The following is a 20,505-nucleotide window of genomic DNA, read 5'->3' as shown; positions in this document are numbered from 1 at the left end:
CTTGGGTTCAATTCCTGGTCAGGGCACACAGGAGAAGAACCCATCTGTTTCTCCACCCCATCCGTCCCCCTCTTGCTTCTCTCTCTCTCTCTCTTTTCCTCTTTCTCTTTCCCTTTCTTCTGCAGCCATAGCTTGATTGGAGCAAGTTGGCCCTGGGTGCTGAGGATGGCTCCATGGTCTCTGCCTCAGGCACTAAGAAGAGCTTGGTTGCTGATGCTCCCAGATGGGCAGAGCATCACCCCCAGTGGGCTTGCTGGGTGGATCCCTGTCAGGGTGCATGTGGGAGTCTGTCTCTGCCTCCACTCCTCTCAATGAATTAAAAAATATATATATCATTTCAGAATTCTAAAAGGCTGTTGAAGATTTAATTGAAGTGCTGTTTTAAAGGTAGGATCAGAGGTTTTTTGCTGGTGATTGGATCAGAATTATGTGAGTTCTGTTAACAGTGATTAGTTTTGCATTTCTACTCTGGCAGTTTTTTTGTTTTGTTTGATTCATAATAACATGGGGGGGTGAATTTATTTCTTCTTCATACATTCAGTTAATTGGAGAGTTGTTATCAGGGGTCGGGAAGGATGTGGGGCGAGATTCCAAGGAGGTGACAAGTCTCTACTTATGTCTGTTGACAGGGGTCTTACCATCTTTTATTTTATGCCAGTTCCTACTTACTGTGTAGACTGGACAGGTTTTTTTTCTTGGTTTTGGTGTTACGCAGAACACTGTTATAGCTGAATGATTCAAGGCCCTGTCTTAGGAGCTCCTCTCAACAGTACCTGTATGTGGTTCCTTCCCACAACTGTGGCTCCTCATGGGTCCTGAGCTAGTCCCTCTGAGCCCTGCCCCTGCCACCTGGCCCACAGCAGCCCTGGGGGGTCCATCCTTACAGCCTTCCTGAATCTGTGGCCCCGAAGCCCTGTCCCAAAGTGAAACCAAACATTTGGCGAAGACTGACGGCATGCCAGGAATTGGGTCGAGCAGCCTTGAGTCCTCAAACAATCCAGTGGGCTATTTTAATTATTTGGCAAATGCTTATGTAGGACCAGCTGTGCCAGGCCCTCTTGTAAGCCCTTTACAAATACTGTTGCATAACAATCCTGAGACTGAGTACTATTATCTCCATTTTGCAAGAAAATTGAGGCCCAGAGAGGGTAGAGGATCCTGAGGGCACACAGCTAGTGGGTGGCAGGGCTAGGGTGCCAGCTCAGGCAGTCTGACTCCAGAGGTCACGCTTTCAACTCTTCTTCTAGGAAGTGGGCACTGTTGCTACTCTTATTTTGCAGATGGGGAAACTTGAGGCACTGGGGGGTTAAGTCAATTGCCTGAAGTCCTAGAAGTAGTCATTGGCAGGGCTTGGAACCTCCATCCCTGGGTGAGCTTGGGAGCCAAAGCTGGGAGCCATTGCAGTGAACTCCAAGGGTATTTATCATGTGTTCCCAGCAAGGCCAGTGTGGACAGCTGGAGCGCCAGGGGCCATTCTCACACAGCACAGCTTTTTCTGGTTCCCTGACGTTCCTTTCACAGATGAGGGCATCTTTCAGTTCAGCCTCGCAGATGGTTGAGGTGAGGAGCAGCTTTCTGAGCTGGGCATTTGAGAGCCAGCAAGCTTGAGGGCATACAACATCCCTGTCTAGAAGTCACTTCTTAGGACTTCAGGATGCTGGAGGGATTCCAGGATCGAAATGTGAGGTTGAAACATTTTGTGTTTCTCTCATCAGTGCATGGTACATGGATATGAGATGCCATAAACTTGGCTGCTTCTGAGACTCTGACTCTAATTACAGGAAGCAGAAGCCTCCCCCATAGTTAGCCAACGATTTCAACATCTCTTAGAGAAATGCTACATGGACATGGAGTTTGAACCTTTGCATTCTAACGAGTTTGGCTGGGGTGTTCACGTTTGGCTCTCCCTTCCTTCTTCCCAGCTGCAATTTCATCATTCTGTTCTGGAGATGGCACCTCCTCTTCAGTGAATGTGCATGGAGCTGAGACAGAGGGCAGTGTCCCCCTGTGCACTTGGTGCCTGGGGGCCAGGCTTCCCACATCTGTCTTGCCTTGTTTACATCTTCTCTGCCTAACAGCAAGGCCTTGGTAGGAGTCATCTTAGGGCTCAGGTGGACAGAGCTGGGTTTAGAACTATGATGTAGGATGTAGCCACTTGACCCATGGTGGTGCAGTGGGTAAAGCATCGACCTGGAACACAGAGGTCGCCTGTTCGAAACCCCAGGCTTGCCTGGCCAAGGCACATACGAGAAGCAATTACTACAAGGTGATGCTTCCTGCTGTCCCCCACCCCCATCTCTAAAATAAATAAATAAAATCTTTAAAAAGAAGAAAAAGAATGTCATTTAATCATATTCCTGCTAAATTGTCAGTAGCTTCTTTGTGTAGCCAGTGGATCTGATCTTTAAGGGATTGCTCAGTCCCCTATTTGGGCTTAGAAGGTTGCCACTTATCTGAAACAGAGATGGTCTAGTCTAGTGAAAGGGCTTAGCTTTTTAGCCCCTTAAATAATAAGCAAATACAATAAAAAAAAAAGCAGTGGTAGGGGTGACATCCTGATGCGTTGCCAGTAGCAGCATAAAGTGGTAACACTTGGCATACAGTGTGGTCATCTGTATGAAGAACTATAGCTCATCTAGTAATCCCCTTTTTGGGACCCTCACCAGAGAAAACCAGTCAAAACAGGGGAAAAGTTATTTTGTGTGATTATATTTATATGAACATTATGTATAATAGAGGAAAATCGGAGACAGTCTATAGGTTCAACATATGGTAATGGTTAAGAAAACGAGAGTAGATTTCCCCAAGAATAGCTCTTATAGAAAAGATTGAATTATTAAGACTCTTAAGACAGAATGGTATTACGGAAAAAGTCAATTAAAAGTGAACACGCCCTGTGGATTATACCAACATAAAATATATGCACCTGACAGGTCTGCAAGAGTAATAATTACCAAGATTGAGTTATTGGTAGGATGGCAGGATAATAGGTAATATTTGTCCTATCCTATATATATAAAAGTAAAGGAAGCGGTACAGATTTTGGATTCAGACCTAGGATTGATTCTGGTAATGCTACACCTCTTTATGTATCTTTACGCAACTTCTAAAACTTCCCTGGGAATCAGATTCTCAGCTCTAACAAGATAGAGCAATTTCTTAGGGTCCCTGGGTGTGAACCTGTTTCTAGCTACTAAATAAACAGTCTTTGCAAATAGTCTGCCAGACTTGTTTATGTCAGTAAGATCATGCACAGTTAGCAGCATCGTTGTACGCAGACAAATGAAGTCCTCTAAGCAATCCTGGTGGAGTCACAGTGCTCCTGCCATGCAAGGTGCTAGGAAATCTCCCCCAGGAACTACTTAGTTTATGCACATCCATTCTGCATAGAGTGGAGAGCAGAGCACGAGCCCTGCCACGGAGGCCCTCTCTCCCCATGCCCACCAGTTGACTCTTGTGGGCCCCTTCCTGGGAAGGTTGACCCCATGCTGCTTACAGATGGGCTCCTTGCTCTTCCAGTCTCTTCGCTGCTGTTTTTGATGAGTCAGGAGAAGATTTCTTTCTGCTCAGCGTTTGGTTTGTCACTGTTAGGATTTACACATTATAAACAACCATTCATCACCATGCACAGATTTCATTAGCCTGGCCTTTGATCTTGCATGCAAGCAGGCCATCTGCAAGCTACCCCAAGCCTCAAAGAAAAGGGTTTTACGAGCTGCTGACATTTTGACAAGCTCTTTATCTGGTGTCCCAAATTAACTTTCACAGACTCACGTTGGCTGTTCCTCCCTTCTATCCACTGGGTTAAGTTCATTAGCTGCCCACTTAAGTGATCCTGCATATGTTTTCAATGTTAGAAAAGGTTCAGGTATGGAATGTTAAGGTGAGTGCTGTTTACAGAAATAGCAAGAGCGTGGTTGTTAGAAAGGCTGTTAAACAGGCAGGTTTGGGTTCAGCTCTGTCAGTGAGCACATGACTTCAGGCGAGGCTCATGGCCCCCAACTTCCTCATCTGTGACGTGAGCACCGTGAACCTGTCCTGGCTACTTAGTTTGAACACCAAATGAGATAAGGCACGTGATAGCCCTTATGAACTGCTAGAAAGCTATACCAACGTGAGATATGGTTGCTGGCAAATAAATGCAAACGGTGATGTGATGTTATACCATGGTTCAATCATCCCATTCCCGTTAAAAATATTTTGGGTAGGTGGCTCCATTTACCTAAAAGGGAGCTCTGGTTATGCCTGTACTGATTGTGAGAATGGAATGAGAAGCTGGAAATGGCTTTCCAAGGTCCTCTTCAGATCAGAACTAGGCCTGACTTTGGAGTCTGTGCCTCCTCTCCATCCTGTTCCCACCTTCAGTTTCTGGCCCTGATGCCTGGACCCCTAGAGTCTCCTTCAAACATCCTGGAAGGAATGCGTACCTCATCCCAGCAGGCCCAGGCCACAGGAAAGGAGCACTGGTGGGCAGGGCATGGGCTGTAGGTGTGGGCATCCCTGGGTGCCCAGTCCTGGCCTCTGAACGGGCAGCTGCCTTCATGCCACAGGAGCCAGCTCTGCCAGGTGATAGTGGGTACCACCTGCTTCCCACTGCTTATTACAGGGATTTGCCTGAAACTGAAGTAGGGCCCCGTCCCCAAATCCATCAACTGGTGAGTGTTGACCCCGAGACGCCTTGGGGAAGAGTGCAGGAAGGAGAGGAATGGGGAAGAAGGTGAGAAGGGAGGCAGGAGGATGTGGCTGGAGGAATGAGAGAAGTGAGGTCCAATAAAAGCAGGAAAGAGGGGGCCCTGGTGGCCCAGTCATAGAAGGATTTCTGGCACCCTGTTCAGATGCCTGCTCAGGACCTTTTGAATAACTGTCAAAAATGTGAGTGTAAGCAAATGAAGTGGGGCAGAGCAAGGGGGGATGCCAGCACTGAAACTGTAAGGGTAAAAAGAAGCCAGGGAGCACTCCGGCAGAGCTGGACTCCAGAGTGCAGTGTTGAGGGTGGTGTGGACCGTGGAGGCTGAGATGTGTGGGTGGTCACCATGGCCGTGGAAGGCGTTGGGGGGACAGGGTGGGATGAACCAGGAGCACATAGGGGAACTGGGCGGAGCCAAGGGGGCATGGGAGGTGAGAACTTGGGATGTTGACAGCATTCAGCTCTTTCTGGAACTTGGTAGAAAGGGTAGGCTGGGAAGAGGGCAGAGCCCAAGGAGGAAGCAGAATCCCTCCCAATGTTACCTTTTGGTGTTTTGGGTTTTTTTTGACTAGATGTTGAATACACTGCTCACAAAAATTAAGGGATCAGGGAACATGCAGATACTCCAGTACTTTCAGCCTTTTGTACAGTTCATTTTCACCAATGAAATAAAAGTTGGTTTTGCATCTCATTTGCATAATTGAACAACTTTCTTTGACTTGTTTGCTTTTCTAATGTTCTTGTTCAATCAAAAAAAATCAAATGCATTTTTTTATTGCTTCGTATTCATTTTGAAATATCCTTTAATTTTTGTGAGCAGTATATTTTAAGGGCACATATTTTATATCTTCTACCTCTTTGTTTCCTTCAAAGCTGGCTGCTCATCAGATCACCCAGGAGTTAGTTTGTTTGGTTTATAAATGTATTTTACTGAATTTTGCTTCAGTCCTATTCCTGCCAGATTCTGGCTTAAGGAGTCTAGCAGTGATTGCTGGGTTCTGCACAACTGCTTTTGTATGAATGTACTGTCTAGTTTTAAAAGCCGATGACATAGGAGAAAGTTTAGGAGGGAGAAGTAGAGGATTATTCCAGGGCCTCCAGGTTTGAGCAGTTAGGAGCACGTGTTACTATGCCTGTGACTATTAGGCTAATTACTCTGTTTTCCTCTCTGCTTACTGAATTATTGAACTGCTTGCTGTAGTTACAAGCAATAAAGGGACACGGACACATTGCACTTCTCAGCCCGCTCCCCACTTTTTTGAGCAGGGTCGCTAAGAGTAAGTAGGGGCTCTGGAGTCCACTCCACCTCTGACCCTCAATAGTTGTACCAGCTCAGGACACATTAGTGACCACCTTCCAGAGTTCCACCCAGGGCCTGCCTTGGCCGAGGTGCAGGTGGTATGAATGTTGCACACATTCTGTCTGCCAGGCCCTCTGCCAGGTGGGTTTTAAGTAACACGAGCAGGTTACTTAATCTCATGGTCCCTCAGCTGCTTTAGCTGAAAACTGGGGCCAACCTGGGCTCCGACATCAGGGGGCTGGTAAATGGACGAAGGGAGATAAACCATGGGAGATGTATAGAATAGTACAAGACACACAGGAAGTCTTTGATGCATGTTAATTATTTTGATTATTCCCATTTTTGAAGTATACCAATTACTCTTAGGTTAAAGTTGGCCATTCTTTCTTTGGCTAGTGTTAACCTAGGGCAGGGAGAGGGGCCCCTCCTCAGCATTCAGGAGGGCTGGGATTTAAAAGCCAGGCACAGTGAGTCTAGACGGTGAATGGATGGGATTACTCTGTGCTCCAAGGGCTCTTAGATGGATGTGTTTCATCCCCTGAAGGAAGCTGTTCCCAGGACTCCAGTATTAGAGGTGGCCAAGGCCTTGCCTGCCAGAGGTGTGAATGTTTTGTCTCTTCCATGCTTTAGTGAGTAACTTCTGTGCACCAGTCCTCTTGCTGGGAAGAGACTAGAAATGATCATTGGTCAGATTTGACCAGCACTTTGTAGTTTCTTTTTTTTTTTTTTTTTTTTTTTTTTACAGAGGCAGAGATAGACAGGGACAGACAGACAGGAATAGAGAGAGATGAGAAGCATCAATCATCAGTTTCTCGTTGTGCGTTGCGACTTCTTAGTTGTTCATTGATTGCTTTCTCACATGTGCCTTGACCGCGGGCCTTCAGCAGACCGAGTAACCCCTTGCTGGAGCCAGCGACCTTGGGTCCAAGCTGGCGAGCTCTTTGCTCAAGCCAGATGAGCCCGCGCGGGACCTCGGAGTCTCGAACCTGGGTACTTCCGCATCCCAGTCCGACGCTCTATCCACTGCGCCACCGCCTGGTCAGGCAGCACTTTGTAGTTTAATAACACCATTCTATTGAACTCTCACAAACATGGTGTGAGGGACGTTGTCACCAGCTTATAAATGAGAACATCAGGCACAAATGTTCTGGATAGTTCCTGCTCTTAGGAAATGCTTCTTTGTGTCATGGGGGTAGTATACAGTTGACTCTGAACAATGCAGGTTAGGGGCACTGCCCTGCCTCACTGTCGAAAATTTAAGAGTATAACTGTTTGACTCCCAAAAAACTTAACTATGAATAGCCAACTGTTTACGAGAAAGAAGCCTTACCAGTAACATAAACAATTGATTAGCAACTGTTTGGTATGTTTTATGTACTATATAATGCACTCTCACAATAAAGTAAGCTAGAGAAAAGAAAATGTTAAGAAAATCATAAGAAAAATACATTTACTGTGCTTATTGAAAAAATCCGCACGTGAGTGGACCCGCGCAGTCATGCCATGTTGTTCAGGGTCAGCTGTGTGCACACAGGGAAGTAGAGAACCCTGCCGGCCTGTGCTCGGGAGGCACCTAAAGAGGTCCCAGGGTGGTGCGTGGTACCTTCCTTTTACAGGATGTCACTGTGTCTTCCTGCTGGTGTTTGCTCGACATGTACTGTCGTGAGCACTCTTCCAAACAGTCCCCATAGTAACTCATTTTCACCTCACTGGAACTCTGTGGGTGAGCCCCATTTTGCAGATGAGGAATCTGAAGGCCAGAGAGGTTGAATGAAGATCTTGTCCAAAGCCACACGATGCATAAGTGGCAGAACTGGCCACTCGGACATCTAAGGTTTCCAGGGGGTTCTCTGTATTCCCAGGGACAGGTGTTTTCTCTTCCTTTTCTGCCTTTTTCCAGAACAAAACCACATTATCCCAACTGGCAAGCCGAACTCCCAAGGGCTCTTATCTCTCCCCAACAAAAGCCCTTTCCCGTTGACTGGGTCATGTGGCGCTTTGCTGAGTAGATGCCAGCTTGGGAGCACCATTGTTAAGCCAGCAGTGGTTTGTGTTGTCATCTCCCTGACGGCTTGCTTTTGATTCAGATCCACTGGTGTATCTGCGACGGAAGGGGGAGGCTGCTGCACACACATCCAGGGGCAGAGGCTCGAGACCAAGGCCATGATGGCTCTGGAAGAGGGAGAGGGGAGATGGGTGATTCTGATGGAGCCAAGGCCCCAGGAGGGGGACAGTGTGTGTGCTGACTCCAGTAGTTTCTAGAACTCCCCCTGTATGTGACTATGGGGCTTTATAGAGGTGGTCGGGGGCAGTGAGTGGAAGGACTATTCCTGCCTCCCCCTTCCTGCTTCTTCCTGTCTCCATGCCTAACTCCCATACAGCACACATTTGGACCATGGTTCCTGCTCAGCCACTTCAATTCCTCGACGGGGACAGTGGTGATGACTTTTTAGCCTCTATGTTTTAAATAAAAAGGGCCCTTTGAGAGCTGATCAGATATTCCAACTGCTGGTCTCCAAAACTTGGGGTCTTGAGCCTGTCCAGTGGTGGTGCAATAGATAGAGTGTTGACCTGGGATGCTGAGATCTCAGATCCAAAACCCCGACATCACCAGCTTGAGAGCAGGGTCATTAGCTTGGGCATGGGATCATTGACATGATTTCAAGGTCACTAGATTGAAGCCTCAGGTCACTGGCTTGAGCCCAAGGTTGCTGGCTTGAGCAAAGTGTCACTGGCTCAACTCTAGCCCCTTGGTCAAGGCACATATGAGAAGCAATCAATGAACAACTGAAGTGAGGCAACTACAAGTTGATACTTCTCATCTCTCTCCCTTCCTGTCTCGCTAAAAAACGAAACAAAAAAAAAAAGAAAGAAAATAACTTAGGGTCTTGGATTATGTCAACCTCCTGGTAATGAGGCTGTACTAAAGGCAGGCTGGATGTTACCCCTGGGAGACAGTGGGTGGAGGGTCAGAAGATCTCAGTGTGTCATTTCCTACAACTGCATGTGAATCTACAATGTCCTCAAAATTTAAAAAGTTAAAGTCTTTTAGCCTGACCAGGTGCTGGCACAGTGGATAGAGCGTCAGACTGGGATGTGGAGGTCCCAGGTTCAAGACCCCCGAGGTCGCTGGCTTGAGCAAGGGGTTACTCGGTCTGCTGAAGGCCCATGGTCAAGGCACATATGAGAAAGCAATCAATGAACAACTAAGGAGCTGCAGCAAAGAATTGATGTTTCTCATCTCTCTCCCTTCTGTCTGTCTGACCCTATTTGTCCCTCTCTCTGTCACAAAAACAAAACAAAACAAAAAAACTAGTCTTTTAAATACCACAGATTCCCAAGGAGCAGCCTGTTTACTCCAACATTTTGCCAATGTCCAATAAACAAAAAGGACAGGGTACCAGAACCACTCAAGGCAGTGAAAAGGACTGGAATGCTGATACATGCTGCAGCAGGGACAAACCTTGGAAACCTTCTGCTCAGTGAGAGAAGCCAGACACAAAAGACCCCATCTTCTGGGGTTCCATTTATTTGAAATGTCCAGAGAGGCGAATCTGTAGACTCAGAAAGCAAACTGCTGGTTGCCTGGAGCTGAGAGTACAGGGCTGGAAGGGAACAGGGAGGTACTGCTTTGGGCCTGGGATTTCTTCTTTTGGGTAATCCCCCCTTTTTTGGGTGATGTTGTACACATAGATTAGGGTGATGGGTGCACAACTCTGTCACTAGACTAAAAACCATTGAATGTTACAGTGTAAATAGGTGAAGTGTGTAGTGTGGGAATTATATCAATAAAACCGTTTAAAAATAGAGGGTCTTTTGACAGTTTTGAGAAGCAGTAACAGTCCTTTAGAAATAGCTGGTGTCTTCTAGATAAAAGCACTGGACACTGGTTGTAACTTCTGAGTTGAGGCCACAGTCCCGGGGCACAGTGGTGGCTCCTCATGAGACCCGCCCCCAGGCCTGCTGCTGGGCTGCGGGGGCACTTCTGGTTGCCCTTCCTGGGCTGGGCACTGTGGCTGCCATTCTGCCCTGTGCTTGCACACACTATTTCTCCTACTTCTCGCAGCCCTACACGTGAGGTGGTGTCATGCCATGTTTTATTTATGAAGAAATAGAGTTCCCAGAAACAGCACATGCAGTAAGAGATGCTGCAGCGAGAGCCAGAATCAGAACTCAAGGCCGTCGAAGTCCAGGCCCTTCTCGCTGCCCTGGGGAAAGCAGGGTGGGTGTGCTTCCCCTCACGGCTGACACAGGCAAGGGCCAGGCTTGTGCAGGGCCACAGAGCTTAGGAAAGTCACCTGAGGAGAGGCCTGTGAGTTACGTGCAAGTCATTTTAGGCTTGTGTCCTCAGTGGGGACTCTCTACTCCCTCTGGAAGTGAGTGTGACATCTGCCCTCCTCCCTGGGCCAACTCTTCCCAGGAGACTTCTACGGAAAGAGTACTGTGGGAAAACATGTGGAAGCTGTTCCTGGACACGTTTCTGAGTGTCATGAGCTCCTGGAGGAAACATGTTTTATTTCCCTGAAGCCCTCAGCTTGGTCTGTGTCCTGAGTGCTCAGGGCTCACGACTGTGGGGCTGTTTGTAGGTCTGGAGGGTAGCCGCGGTGTTACTGTAGGGAGCTGGGCGGTCTCCGTAAATGACAATGCTGTTGTGTGGTAGAATGGCCACAAGGGACTAGAGGTGGCAGAAGTAAATGGGGGAAGATTTGCACCAGTGATATTCAGTGGTCCAGGGTAGACTCACTCACTAGCTCCCAGGGAGCTTATTAAAAATGGAAATTCTCAGGTCACAGCCAAGACCTACAGACTCTGGAACTCGGTGTAATGGCCGGGACCTGTGTTTTAATAAGGTCTCAAAGTAAGTTTATATACCCTGGAGTTTGAGGAGCATTGCACCAGATGGTCTTACACACTCTTGGGGTTGTTCCTAGGAGGACACCTTCTTCTGTGCTTGGCTTGGTCTTGCAGGATGGAGTGTCAGCTGAAAGGGGACATTCATTGGTTGAGCACTTACTCTATGTATCTAGACCCGTACTTCCTGCTGTGAGGGCGTGTACATTCTATTGGGGGGCAAGATAGTAAATTAGGGAAACACAGAAATGACTGCAAATGGGGATGTGACCCTGGGGTGGTTACAGCCCCACGAGAAAGAGGAGGAGAAGATGCCCGAGTGAGGATCAAGGGGAGTGGCTTTCCAGAGAGGGCACTGCTTGTGCGAAGGCCTGGAGGTCGGGAGGTGCTGGGCAGGTCAGAGGCTGAGAAACGGCCAAAGTGGCTTGATGGTGGTGAGCTAGGGGGGCAGGTGGCAGAGCCTACGTGGGAGAGTTGAGCCGGGACTGGACCCACAGGACCCAGGGAAGGAGTAGGGACTTTAAAGATGGTGGCCAGCTACTGAAGGATTTCATCAGGGAATAACAGGCTCTGGTGAAAGGTTTAAGATCCTTCGGCTGCTTAGGAAGAGTGGTTTAGGGGAGAGCAAGAGATGAAGCCAGGGCATGGGGCGTGACTAGGGAGATTCTACCCAGACTGTGATTCCTACCCCCTGCCCTGCCCTTGGAAGTGTGGGAACACAGTTTAGGAAGAGGTACCGCACTTGTTATGTCAGGGCTTCTGTGTTAGTATGTTACAGATGGAAAAGACTTCTGTTACAAGTACATACATCCTCATTGCTTCATTGGTGACATTATATTATAGTCCAGCTATGTATGTACCCATATACTACTCATAAAAAGTAAGTTTTGTCAAAAAAAAAAAAGTTTTGTCAAGAGAAAAATTCAGCTTAGATGTCTGTGTTTTTGAGACCTACAGAGCCGAGCTCAGTTGATTCCTATTTAGTAGCATCTGCATGATTTGATCCATTTCAGAAATCTGAGCTCACTAGCGTTGCTTGCGCTGGCATTTGCTTAGTGAAGAACTGCTTACCTAGATGTAAAAAAATCGATTACTTTATTTAGAAGAATGACTCATTGCTTAAGGGCATCAAGAGTCCTGGGGTTTATCTTCATTAACCGATGTAAAAAAATCGATTACTTTATTTAGAAGAATGACTCATTGCTTAAGGGCATCAAGAGTCCTGGGGTTTATCTTCATTGTTGCACAAATTTGATTGGGCCTTGGACAAGTCATTTCTTCAGCTTGTAATTTAGTGTCTGTGTGGTAGATGAGGAATAATAGTTCTGGTAAACTTCCTGTTTCCATGGCAATTGGGTGAGCACTCTGTCCAAGACCTAGCAGAGACAAGATGTGCAAAGGCCCTGTGGCAGTAGGAGGGGCAGGTTGATAGTGTAGAAAGTGAAAGGCAGCCTACTATGTGGTTGGAGAGCAGACTGTGAGGGGGAGATGGTCCAAGGTGACATTGTAGAGGTTGGCACAGGCTACACTAGGCAGGATCATATAGACCTTGTTGGGACTTTCATCAAAAGAGCAAAGGGAAGGCCCTGGCTGGTTGGCTTAGCGGTAGAGCGTCGGCCTGGTGTGCGGGGGACCCGGGTTCGATTTCCGGCCAGGGCACACAGGAGAAGCGCCCATTTGCTTCTCCACACCCCCCCCCTTCCTCTCTGTCTCTCTCTTCCCCTCCCGCAGCCAAGGCTCCATTGGAGCAAAAGATGGCCCGGGCTCTGGGGATGGCTCCTTGGCCTCTGCCCCAGGTGCTAGAGTGGCTCTGGTCATGGCAGAGCGACGCCCCGGAGGGGCAGAGCATCGCCCCCTGGTGGGCAGAGCGTTGCCCCTGGTGGGCGTGCCGGGTGGATCCCGGTCGGGCACATGCGGGAGTCTATCTGACTGTCTCCCCGTTTCCAGCTTCAGAAAAATACAAAAAAAAAAAGAGCAAGGGGAAGCTGTCACCAGATTTAAATAGAGGAGGGAGCGACTTAAGGTTGATATACTGTTTCAGTTAATGTTCGTAATATGTATGTGATCGGCAATATCCTTATTTTAAACCAGCACAGTAACTTGGGGTAGTGAAGATTAAGTAGCTTACCCAAAACCTCAGGTCAGCCTGACTCCAGAGTCCTCTGTCTTCACATCAGCTGAGCTCAATAATAATATAACACCGACCACAGTTTTAAAATGCTTTGAACTCTTACAATGGAAACTCTCCCTCAATTTACAAAGTGGTATTATGCTGCAGAAACGCGAGTGGAGATGAGAGAGTGGATACACCGGGGATCTTTTAAAAGGCCCTGTCTGCATGGCTGGGGTCCAGCATCTTCAAGTTCTTTGCCGCCAGGTCGGGGAGGGGCATCTCCCATGCAGCTATCAACACGAGGAAGGGTTTGGCAGCTCTGGCTGGCCATTTGACACTGCCATTGTCCATAATGACTCATTGTCCAAGAAATGTGCCCAAGGTGTGTACTTTCAGGGACTTTCAGCTGGGAAATCAGATCTGGGTGGTTTGTGTGGGTTTCACTGCAAGTAAGTGTGCCGTGCCGAGTTTCTGCTCTCCCCCCTTGGGTAGTCAGATGGGTGAAGTGGATTCTTAAGAAGCTGGTGTGGAGACCCCCATTGTGACTTTGAAACCAAGAAGGCTCATTCAGTGTTGAAAGGGGAAATAGCCTGTGGCCCTTAAGGCTTTTGCTGATGACGACAAATAATCTGTTCTTTTCAAGTTGACCATGTGGTGCCGGAGCCTGGGACAAGCCTGCTGGCCGCCTTTGACCAATGGAGGGAATGGGCTGACAGCAAGTCCTGCTGTGATTACTCTCTGCACGTGGACATCACTGAATGGCACAAAGGCATCCAAGAGGAGATGGAGGCCCTGGTGAAGGACCACGGTAGGTGGCATTGACTGGCACCCTCAGTTCATGAGCTGGCACAGCCCTGTGAAGACAACCTCTGTGAATGGTGCTTATAGATCCCTTTTGGGTCGCACCCTCGGGCCTAAAAGGAGGCGATGCAACAATAGAAGCCCTCACTGTTATGAGACCTGAGCCTTGTTCCAGGAACTTGCTCTTATGAAACAACTGCTTGCAGCCTATTGGTTTGAGGGAGCTGTGTGCCCTAGCCAGGTTGGGGAGTTGGGGCTACGAGAGTGATTTGCCCACAATGCAAAACAATGTATGTACCAATAAAGATTCTAGGCAGTCATAGGAGAGTTTCTGGGACATGGAATAGAGGATTTGGGCAGATTCTTCCTACAAACCCGGAGGAACCAGGACAGATTTAAGGGTGGTGAGACCGTGGGACAACCTCATGGGTTTTGTGGTCCATAGGACTATTTTGGGAGCAAGATTCCAGGGATTGGGTTCTGAAAGATTTCCAGGGAGTTTGGGGAAGTCTTGACTACCTCAAGATGCCTCTGGGACCCTCTTGACTACAGGAACCTTGGGGGTTTGGGTGGTATTGTCATCACATTGTCTTCCAGGGTTTCCTTGAACTTGGAAATAGACTAAATTCAACTCCTGGGTCACATGCAGACCTTCCTGGATCTTGGAAGCACCTATTGCTTTCAGGTTTGGAGTCTCAGCTCAGAAGTCTCATGAGCTGTGGATAAATTGGCAGGAGGAAAATTATTAGGCACAGATATGGTGGATATTCGGAGATATGGTAGAAAAGCCCAGAAGGAAAATCTAGAGTCTTGAGTTTATTACTTTGGTCTTCCACAAACTAGCTGTATGTCTGAACTTTGGCAAATTGCTTATATTTTTTGAGTCTCAATTAAAAAAAGAAAAGTCTCTCGCAGGAGGGTATTGGACTAGATATCTTAAGAATCTTTCCAGCATGAAGGTCCAACGTAAAAGAAAGTAGCTAAGCAAATGCTTGATCTTTCTCACTTTTGAGAATACCAAGATTTAACTTCCAGTGCTTATAATGAATCTACTTTAGATCAGCCCAGAGGGTTACCATAGCAACTGTTGCCTAGCAGCAGAAAAGTGTTGAGATGGCCCAAGGCTTGAATCTAGGCTTTTTCCAGCATCCCCTGTTGCTTGAACTAAGCTCCAGGGCTATGGGGCTGTCAACACAATTGTCTACCATTGTGACGTTCTGGTGCCTGGGGGGGGCGAGGACTCTGAAATGCCAGGATGAGAACTGTGGCGACAGCTTGTCATGCTCATGGATTTTCTTAAAAATCAGCACAGAGGGCAGTCTGTTTACAAAAGAAAACACTTTTATTCTAGACGTTTATCAACAGGCTCTTCTAATTCAATTTCTTGTTAAAGTCATAATAGTTGTGCAGTGGGGGGAGGAGAACTTTTGTGTTGCATTTTTAACTTTTAATTGGTGGTAAAACACAGCTTAACAAAGTTTGCCATCTTAACTATTGTTAAGTGTCCAGTTGGGGGCATGAAGTACATTCACACTGTTGAGCAACCATCACCACCATCCATCTCCAGAACTTTTCATCATTCCAAACTGAAACTCCCCATTAAACAATAATTCCCCCTCCTCACAGTCCCTGGTGACCCCCATTCTACTTTCTGTCTTTATGAATTTGGCATATATGTGGAACCCTATCCTATTTGTCTTTGTGTATGGCTTATTTCATTGAGCACAATGTCCGTAGGGCTGATCCATGGTGTAGCCTGTCTCAGGGTTTCCTTCTGGCTGAAACCAGGTGGCTTCGCTGTGTTGGATTTATCTCATCATCTGTCAGTGACATGGGGTTGCTTTCACCCTTTGGTGTTGTGACTAATGCTGCTGTGTATTTGTTTGGGTGTGCAAATAACAGCAACTTTTAATTTTGATATAGTTTAAACTTAGAAGAAGAAAATTGTAAGAATACTAAAAAGGATTTTTGTACCCAGATTTAACAATTATGTTTTACCCCATTTGCTTTATCATTCTGTCTCCATTTGTCTTTCTGAATACAGGGTGTGGCAAAAGTAGGTTTACAGTTGTGAATAGCGAAACAAAGAGTGAATAAACCCAATGTAATATTGTAATAAACATAATTTGTATTTTTTTTCATACAGACAACTGTAAACCTACTTTTACCTCACCCTGTATATATACACATATAAGCATGGTATTATAACTTTTTTTTCTTTTTTTTTTTCCTGAAGTGAGAAGTGGGGAGGCAGAGAGACAGACTCCCACATGTGTCTGACTGGGATCCACCCGGCATGCCTACTAGGCGGTGATACTCTGCCCATCTGGGCCGTTGCCATTCTAGCACCTGAGGCAGACCATGGAGCCATCCTCAGCGCCCGGGCCAACTTTGCTCCAATGGAGCCTTGGCTGCAGGAGGGGAAGAGAGAGATAGAGAGAAAGGAGAGGGGGAAGGGTGGAGAAGCAGATGGGCACTTCTCCTGTGTGCCCTGACCGGGAATTGAACCCGGGACATCCACATGCCAGGCTGATACACTACCACTGTGCCAGCTGGCCAGGGCAGTATTATGACTTTCTTATTCCTTTCCAGATTATTAGGATTATTTGCTATAGTCATGTATTTGGTCTGTCCTCCAGGGGTAAATTCCTTCCTCCTGTACATGGCTTTCAAAGATCGCTTCCAGCTAACGGATTCCCAGGTAAGGAAAGCTGGCTTTTCTGATCAGGTTCACTGGGACCACTGCTGTTGTCTTGAAAGCTACCTCCAGTGTGTGTTCACCCTGTAGCTTCAGGGGAAGTGGCTAGTGGATACTGGCGTTGTTCTAACTTTACCTTTAGAGAGGTTATGAACCTGGTCCCCTGGCCCTCAGGCTCTGGAATCAGCCTGCGGTGTGTTTGAAAGGTATACTCAAGCCTCGTGTTACCTGTGAGCTTCTCACTCCTGACCCATGTCCATTACTGACAGGCTCTGCTCTGCCACAAGTGGCCAGAAATACTGCCCTCAGAGTATGTGAGAAAAACAGCTGTAAGAGCAGCGGAGGACAGGGATGCCATTTCTGATCCCTGTGGCTGACCAGGATAGGGTTGTGTTTGTGAACAGGAAGGTAGATAGATGTTCCTATCTCTAACCCCAACTCCCTCCTCTCAGATCTATGAAGTACTGAGTGTGATCCGGGATATCGGTGCGATCGCCCAAGTCCACGCGGAGAATGGCGACATCATTGCAGAGGTACCGGTCCGTCCTCTGTGGCTCAGCTCCCAGGTGGTCCTGGGGTGCTTGTGGAAATCTCACTGACGGTGTGTGACACAGGCACCTCTTGGTGTGTTCTGTGGGACACAGCCTGTTCCCTTGCCGCAGAGTTGCTGTTTCTCTCAGTGCCGTGCTACAGCTTCTTGTGTGGGGTGAGGGGTGGACTCCCACATATAGACAAGTCGCACTGTGTCATCCCAGGGGAGCAGCTGTGTGGATTTGAGAGGCTGGTGTTGATTTGTAATAGCTCAGGCAGGACTGGGAACAGGGTAGCGACCCCCTCTCTTTATGGGGACTTGGGAATGAGGGCCAAGTGGTCAGCAGCGCTATATTGACGTCTTTCTTGAGTAACTTTAACCCAGGTCTTTAGTAGTCAGAGCCACACACACAAAGAGCTCTCTCTGACAGCCTGGCTTTCTTTACACATTGCAGGAACAGCAGCGGATCCTGGATCTGGGCATCACAGGCCCCGAGGGACATGTGCTGAGCCGGCCTGAAGAGGTGAACATCTGCTGGATGGAATGCATGTCCCGTGTGTCTCATGGGCTGCCAGAGCAACACAGAACCCTCCTTCCCTCTGCTGCTCGAGATGGGACTTCTCAGATGCTGAGTTTACTCCCTCTGAGAAGTCACAGGTTACCCATGTGTGTCCACTCGGGCAAAGTGAAGGCTTAGACTGAGCTGTGGGTAAAGCCGTGTGGCTTGTTTACCCTGGATTCCTCTTTCGTCTCTAATCTTTCCGCCCTTTCTTGGGAAGACACCAACAACATTTTATCAGCACTCTGCTGTCTGGGTTTGGTGATTCATACCTTGGGGCCTCCAAAAATCTCACCAGTCACCAAAACATAGGGAATCTAAATGCTCTTCTGAATGTCTAAAAAGCCTAAGGGACTCGTGCATTTTCCCATGGTTAGTCTGCACAGCGTGATCAGCAGGGTCTGGTAGACAGAGTCTTTCAAAATCCTGGAGGGAAGATTCAGAGCAGGGCCTTGTTGGCTCAAAGGTTGAGAATTGCTGGCTTGGACCATGGGGCCTGTATGTTAAAAAAGGGGCTAGGGTGCCCACATTGTATGTGATGGAGAATCTGATTTTCTAAACGAGAATTTGTAGCCTTTTAGTGCTTCTCAGGAGTTGGCTCCTTACAAAAGGTTCAAGGTCAGGCATGTGAGGACTGGCAGCTCTGAGCAAAGGGCGTACTGGGGAGCTTCCTGGAAGTAACAGACTTTCTCTGTCCCGGAAATAAGCAATGGAAAAGGGACAGGTGTAGAGAAGGGCAGATAAAATCATCAAGCAACTAGATGTTGGCCTGAAATTAGGATCCCCCCCCCCCAAAAAAAAACAGGTGGAGAGAGATGCCTGATGAGAAGTATGAATGGGAACAGAGCCCCAAAGCTCCGAACTTAGAGCTTCGATGTTCTTGCTGAAGCTGGGAAGTACGCACGTGAGGTTTAGGGCTCATGGGTGCAGGGTCTGCTAACCTCACAAGAAAAAGGATTCACAAGGGCTGAATCGAAGGTGCCACCCAGGATGCCTGGGATCGGGGTGTGCAGGCACAGCATCCACACCTTTTCCCCTTAGGCTTTGGGGAAGGGGTGCGGCTGGAAATGCAGGAAGAGTGTTAAGGCAGAAAAGAATGAAGGAGGAAGAAGGCATGTAGAATGTCTTACCTCTAGGGCTTGCACTTCTTGTTCGGCCCTCTCCACTGCAAACTCATGTACACAGACACACACAGATGCACACAGAGACACAGACCCACAGACACACCCTGGCATGAGCAGACAGACACACACACACACGGACACGGACACGGACATGTTCAGCACCGTCTGAGGCCCTGAGGACATTCCTCCCGCCCACAAAAGGACAGAAGCTATTACATGTCCAGTATTGTATGTCCCTCTCCAGTCCATGGGATATAGGTTGTTTCACAGCCGTTCAACCTTCTCCTGTGTGCTAAAAAGCTGAGGGAGTGAGCTGGAGCTGCATGAGGATGAAGGAGGCTGCAGGGACTTCTTTGGGCCCCTGCGTTCCAACTAACTGGGCAGGTGGCAGAAACGTTGGCTCTGAGAAAGTAAATGCCACCCACCCTGGGAACCAAGGCTGTTTCTGCGAGCCCATGTGCTTGTTTATTTTTAGATTTTCGTAGTCTTGCTTCTTCTCTGCCTGCTGTCTGCTCTGAGTCCTGAGACCCCTGCAAACCCCAGAACAGAATGCAAAGCCCGCCCTAGGCTCCCTGAACAGACCAAAGCTATCAGAGGAGCATGGCTCTGGTTGCCATTTTGATCCCCCAAATCAAGGCCATCTTTCCTCCATGATTGACACAGGAGACTTCTCTTACAGTTGCTTTGGAATTTCAGAATCCACTGCAGTGGACTACAAAGGCTCCTTTGGGTGCTGGCCGATCCTGCAACACTCCAGTGTGGGGAGTTCTTGACTCTGTGGAAGGGTCCTCTTGTCTCATGAGGGGCTGCTGTTGGGGGCTTTCTCTATTGTCGGCTTTCCAGGGCCATTCTCTTCTTGGCTGACTCAGAGGCACCGGCTCTCTGCCAGGCATGGGACTTGGTGCTCCCTCTGACAGCTTATCAGCCACCTAGCACCACCTGGCGCCTTCTCTCTTGGCTACTGGTGACAATGTTCAGTTTATCGTCAGGGATCTGTTGTGTATTAAGCCATACATGGGTGATAAAGAAAATAAAATATGGAACCATTCTGGGGAAACTTGACCTTCAGAGTTCGGTTAGGGAAATACTGCCAATATATAGGTCATAGTAGCTCATAACTTACAAAACTGTAGTTTCTGCACAGTTTGTGATCTGCGCCAACATCTGGATGGTTAACTTGTGCCGGAACCATGCAGAACGTTCTCCTGCCACTTTCTGCTGCTCTTCCCGACCCAACACCCATGGGAGGCGGCCAGCAGGGTTTTCTCCAGTTTGCAGCTGAGAAGGTTGAAAGGGAGACGCAGAGAACACAGAAATGTAGAAACCACTTATCCATCAATGGTGCCCAAGCACGCACTGTGGGAGGTGGGGGGGGCAGCGAGGTGAATGAGAGAGGGACCCCTTCTGGAAGGGAAAGAGGGAGGCGGAAAGTAGGAAGGGTGGAGGGTGATAAGGTGTTTTGGGCGGGGGACTCAGAGGTGAGGGTGATGAAGAATACTGTGAAAGGAACTTGCTAATGGCCTTGTAGAAAGGTGTGAATGGAACATGCAGACAGTGGGGGATAGAGCCATAGAGGGAGTGGTGTGTCCTGACACTGGTGTGCGCCCTGGCGATGCTGCTTCCGGTACCAGTGCCAGTGTGCGTCCTGATGCTGGTGTGGGTACTAGTGTGGTGTGCGTCTTGACGCTGTATCTTCCAATACAGTTTGCTTTCCCTTCTGGACCTTTGGGTGCCTCATCTTTTAAATCAGAAAGCAGGGCTAGATGACCCTCAAGATCTTGAGAGCTCTCTAATGAAGCAAATAAAAGTTCTTTTTCCTTTTTTTTTTGTATTTTTCTGA

General features: G+C 48.0%; 1 protein-coding gene across 3 annotated transcripts in view; it reads left to right on the top strand.

The window, feature by feature from the left end:
- DPYSL2 (dihydropyrimidinase like 2) overlaps nt 1-20,505 on the top strand; it is a 117,527-nt gene that overhangs the window by 70,150 nt on the left and 26,872 nt on the right. For all 3 annotated transcript variants that reach the window (XM_066267011.1, XM_066267021.1, XM_066267030.1), the window contains exons 4-7: nt 13,595-13,759; nt 16,392-16,453; nt 16,903-16,983; nt 17,437-17,505. In XM_066267011.1, coding sequence (XP_066123108.1) covers nt 13,595-13,759; nt 16,392-16,453; nt 16,903-16,983; nt 17,437-17,505 — 377 coding nt within the window. The remainder of the gene's footprint in view (nt 1-13,594; nt 13,760-16,391; nt 16,454-16,902; nt 16,984-17,436; nt 17,506-20,505) is intronic.

Source organism: Saccopteryx bilineata, chromosome 1 (genome assembly GCF_036850765.1).
Source record: "Saccopteryx bilineata isolate mSacBil1 chromosome 1, mSacBil1_pri_phased_curated, whole genome shotgun sequence".
Classification (NCBI taxonomy): domain Eukaryota; kingdom Metazoa; phylum Chordata; class Mammalia; order Chiroptera; family Emballonuridae; genus Saccopteryx; species Saccopteryx bilineata.
This window is presented reverse-complemented; position numbering and strand designations above follow the sequence as displayed.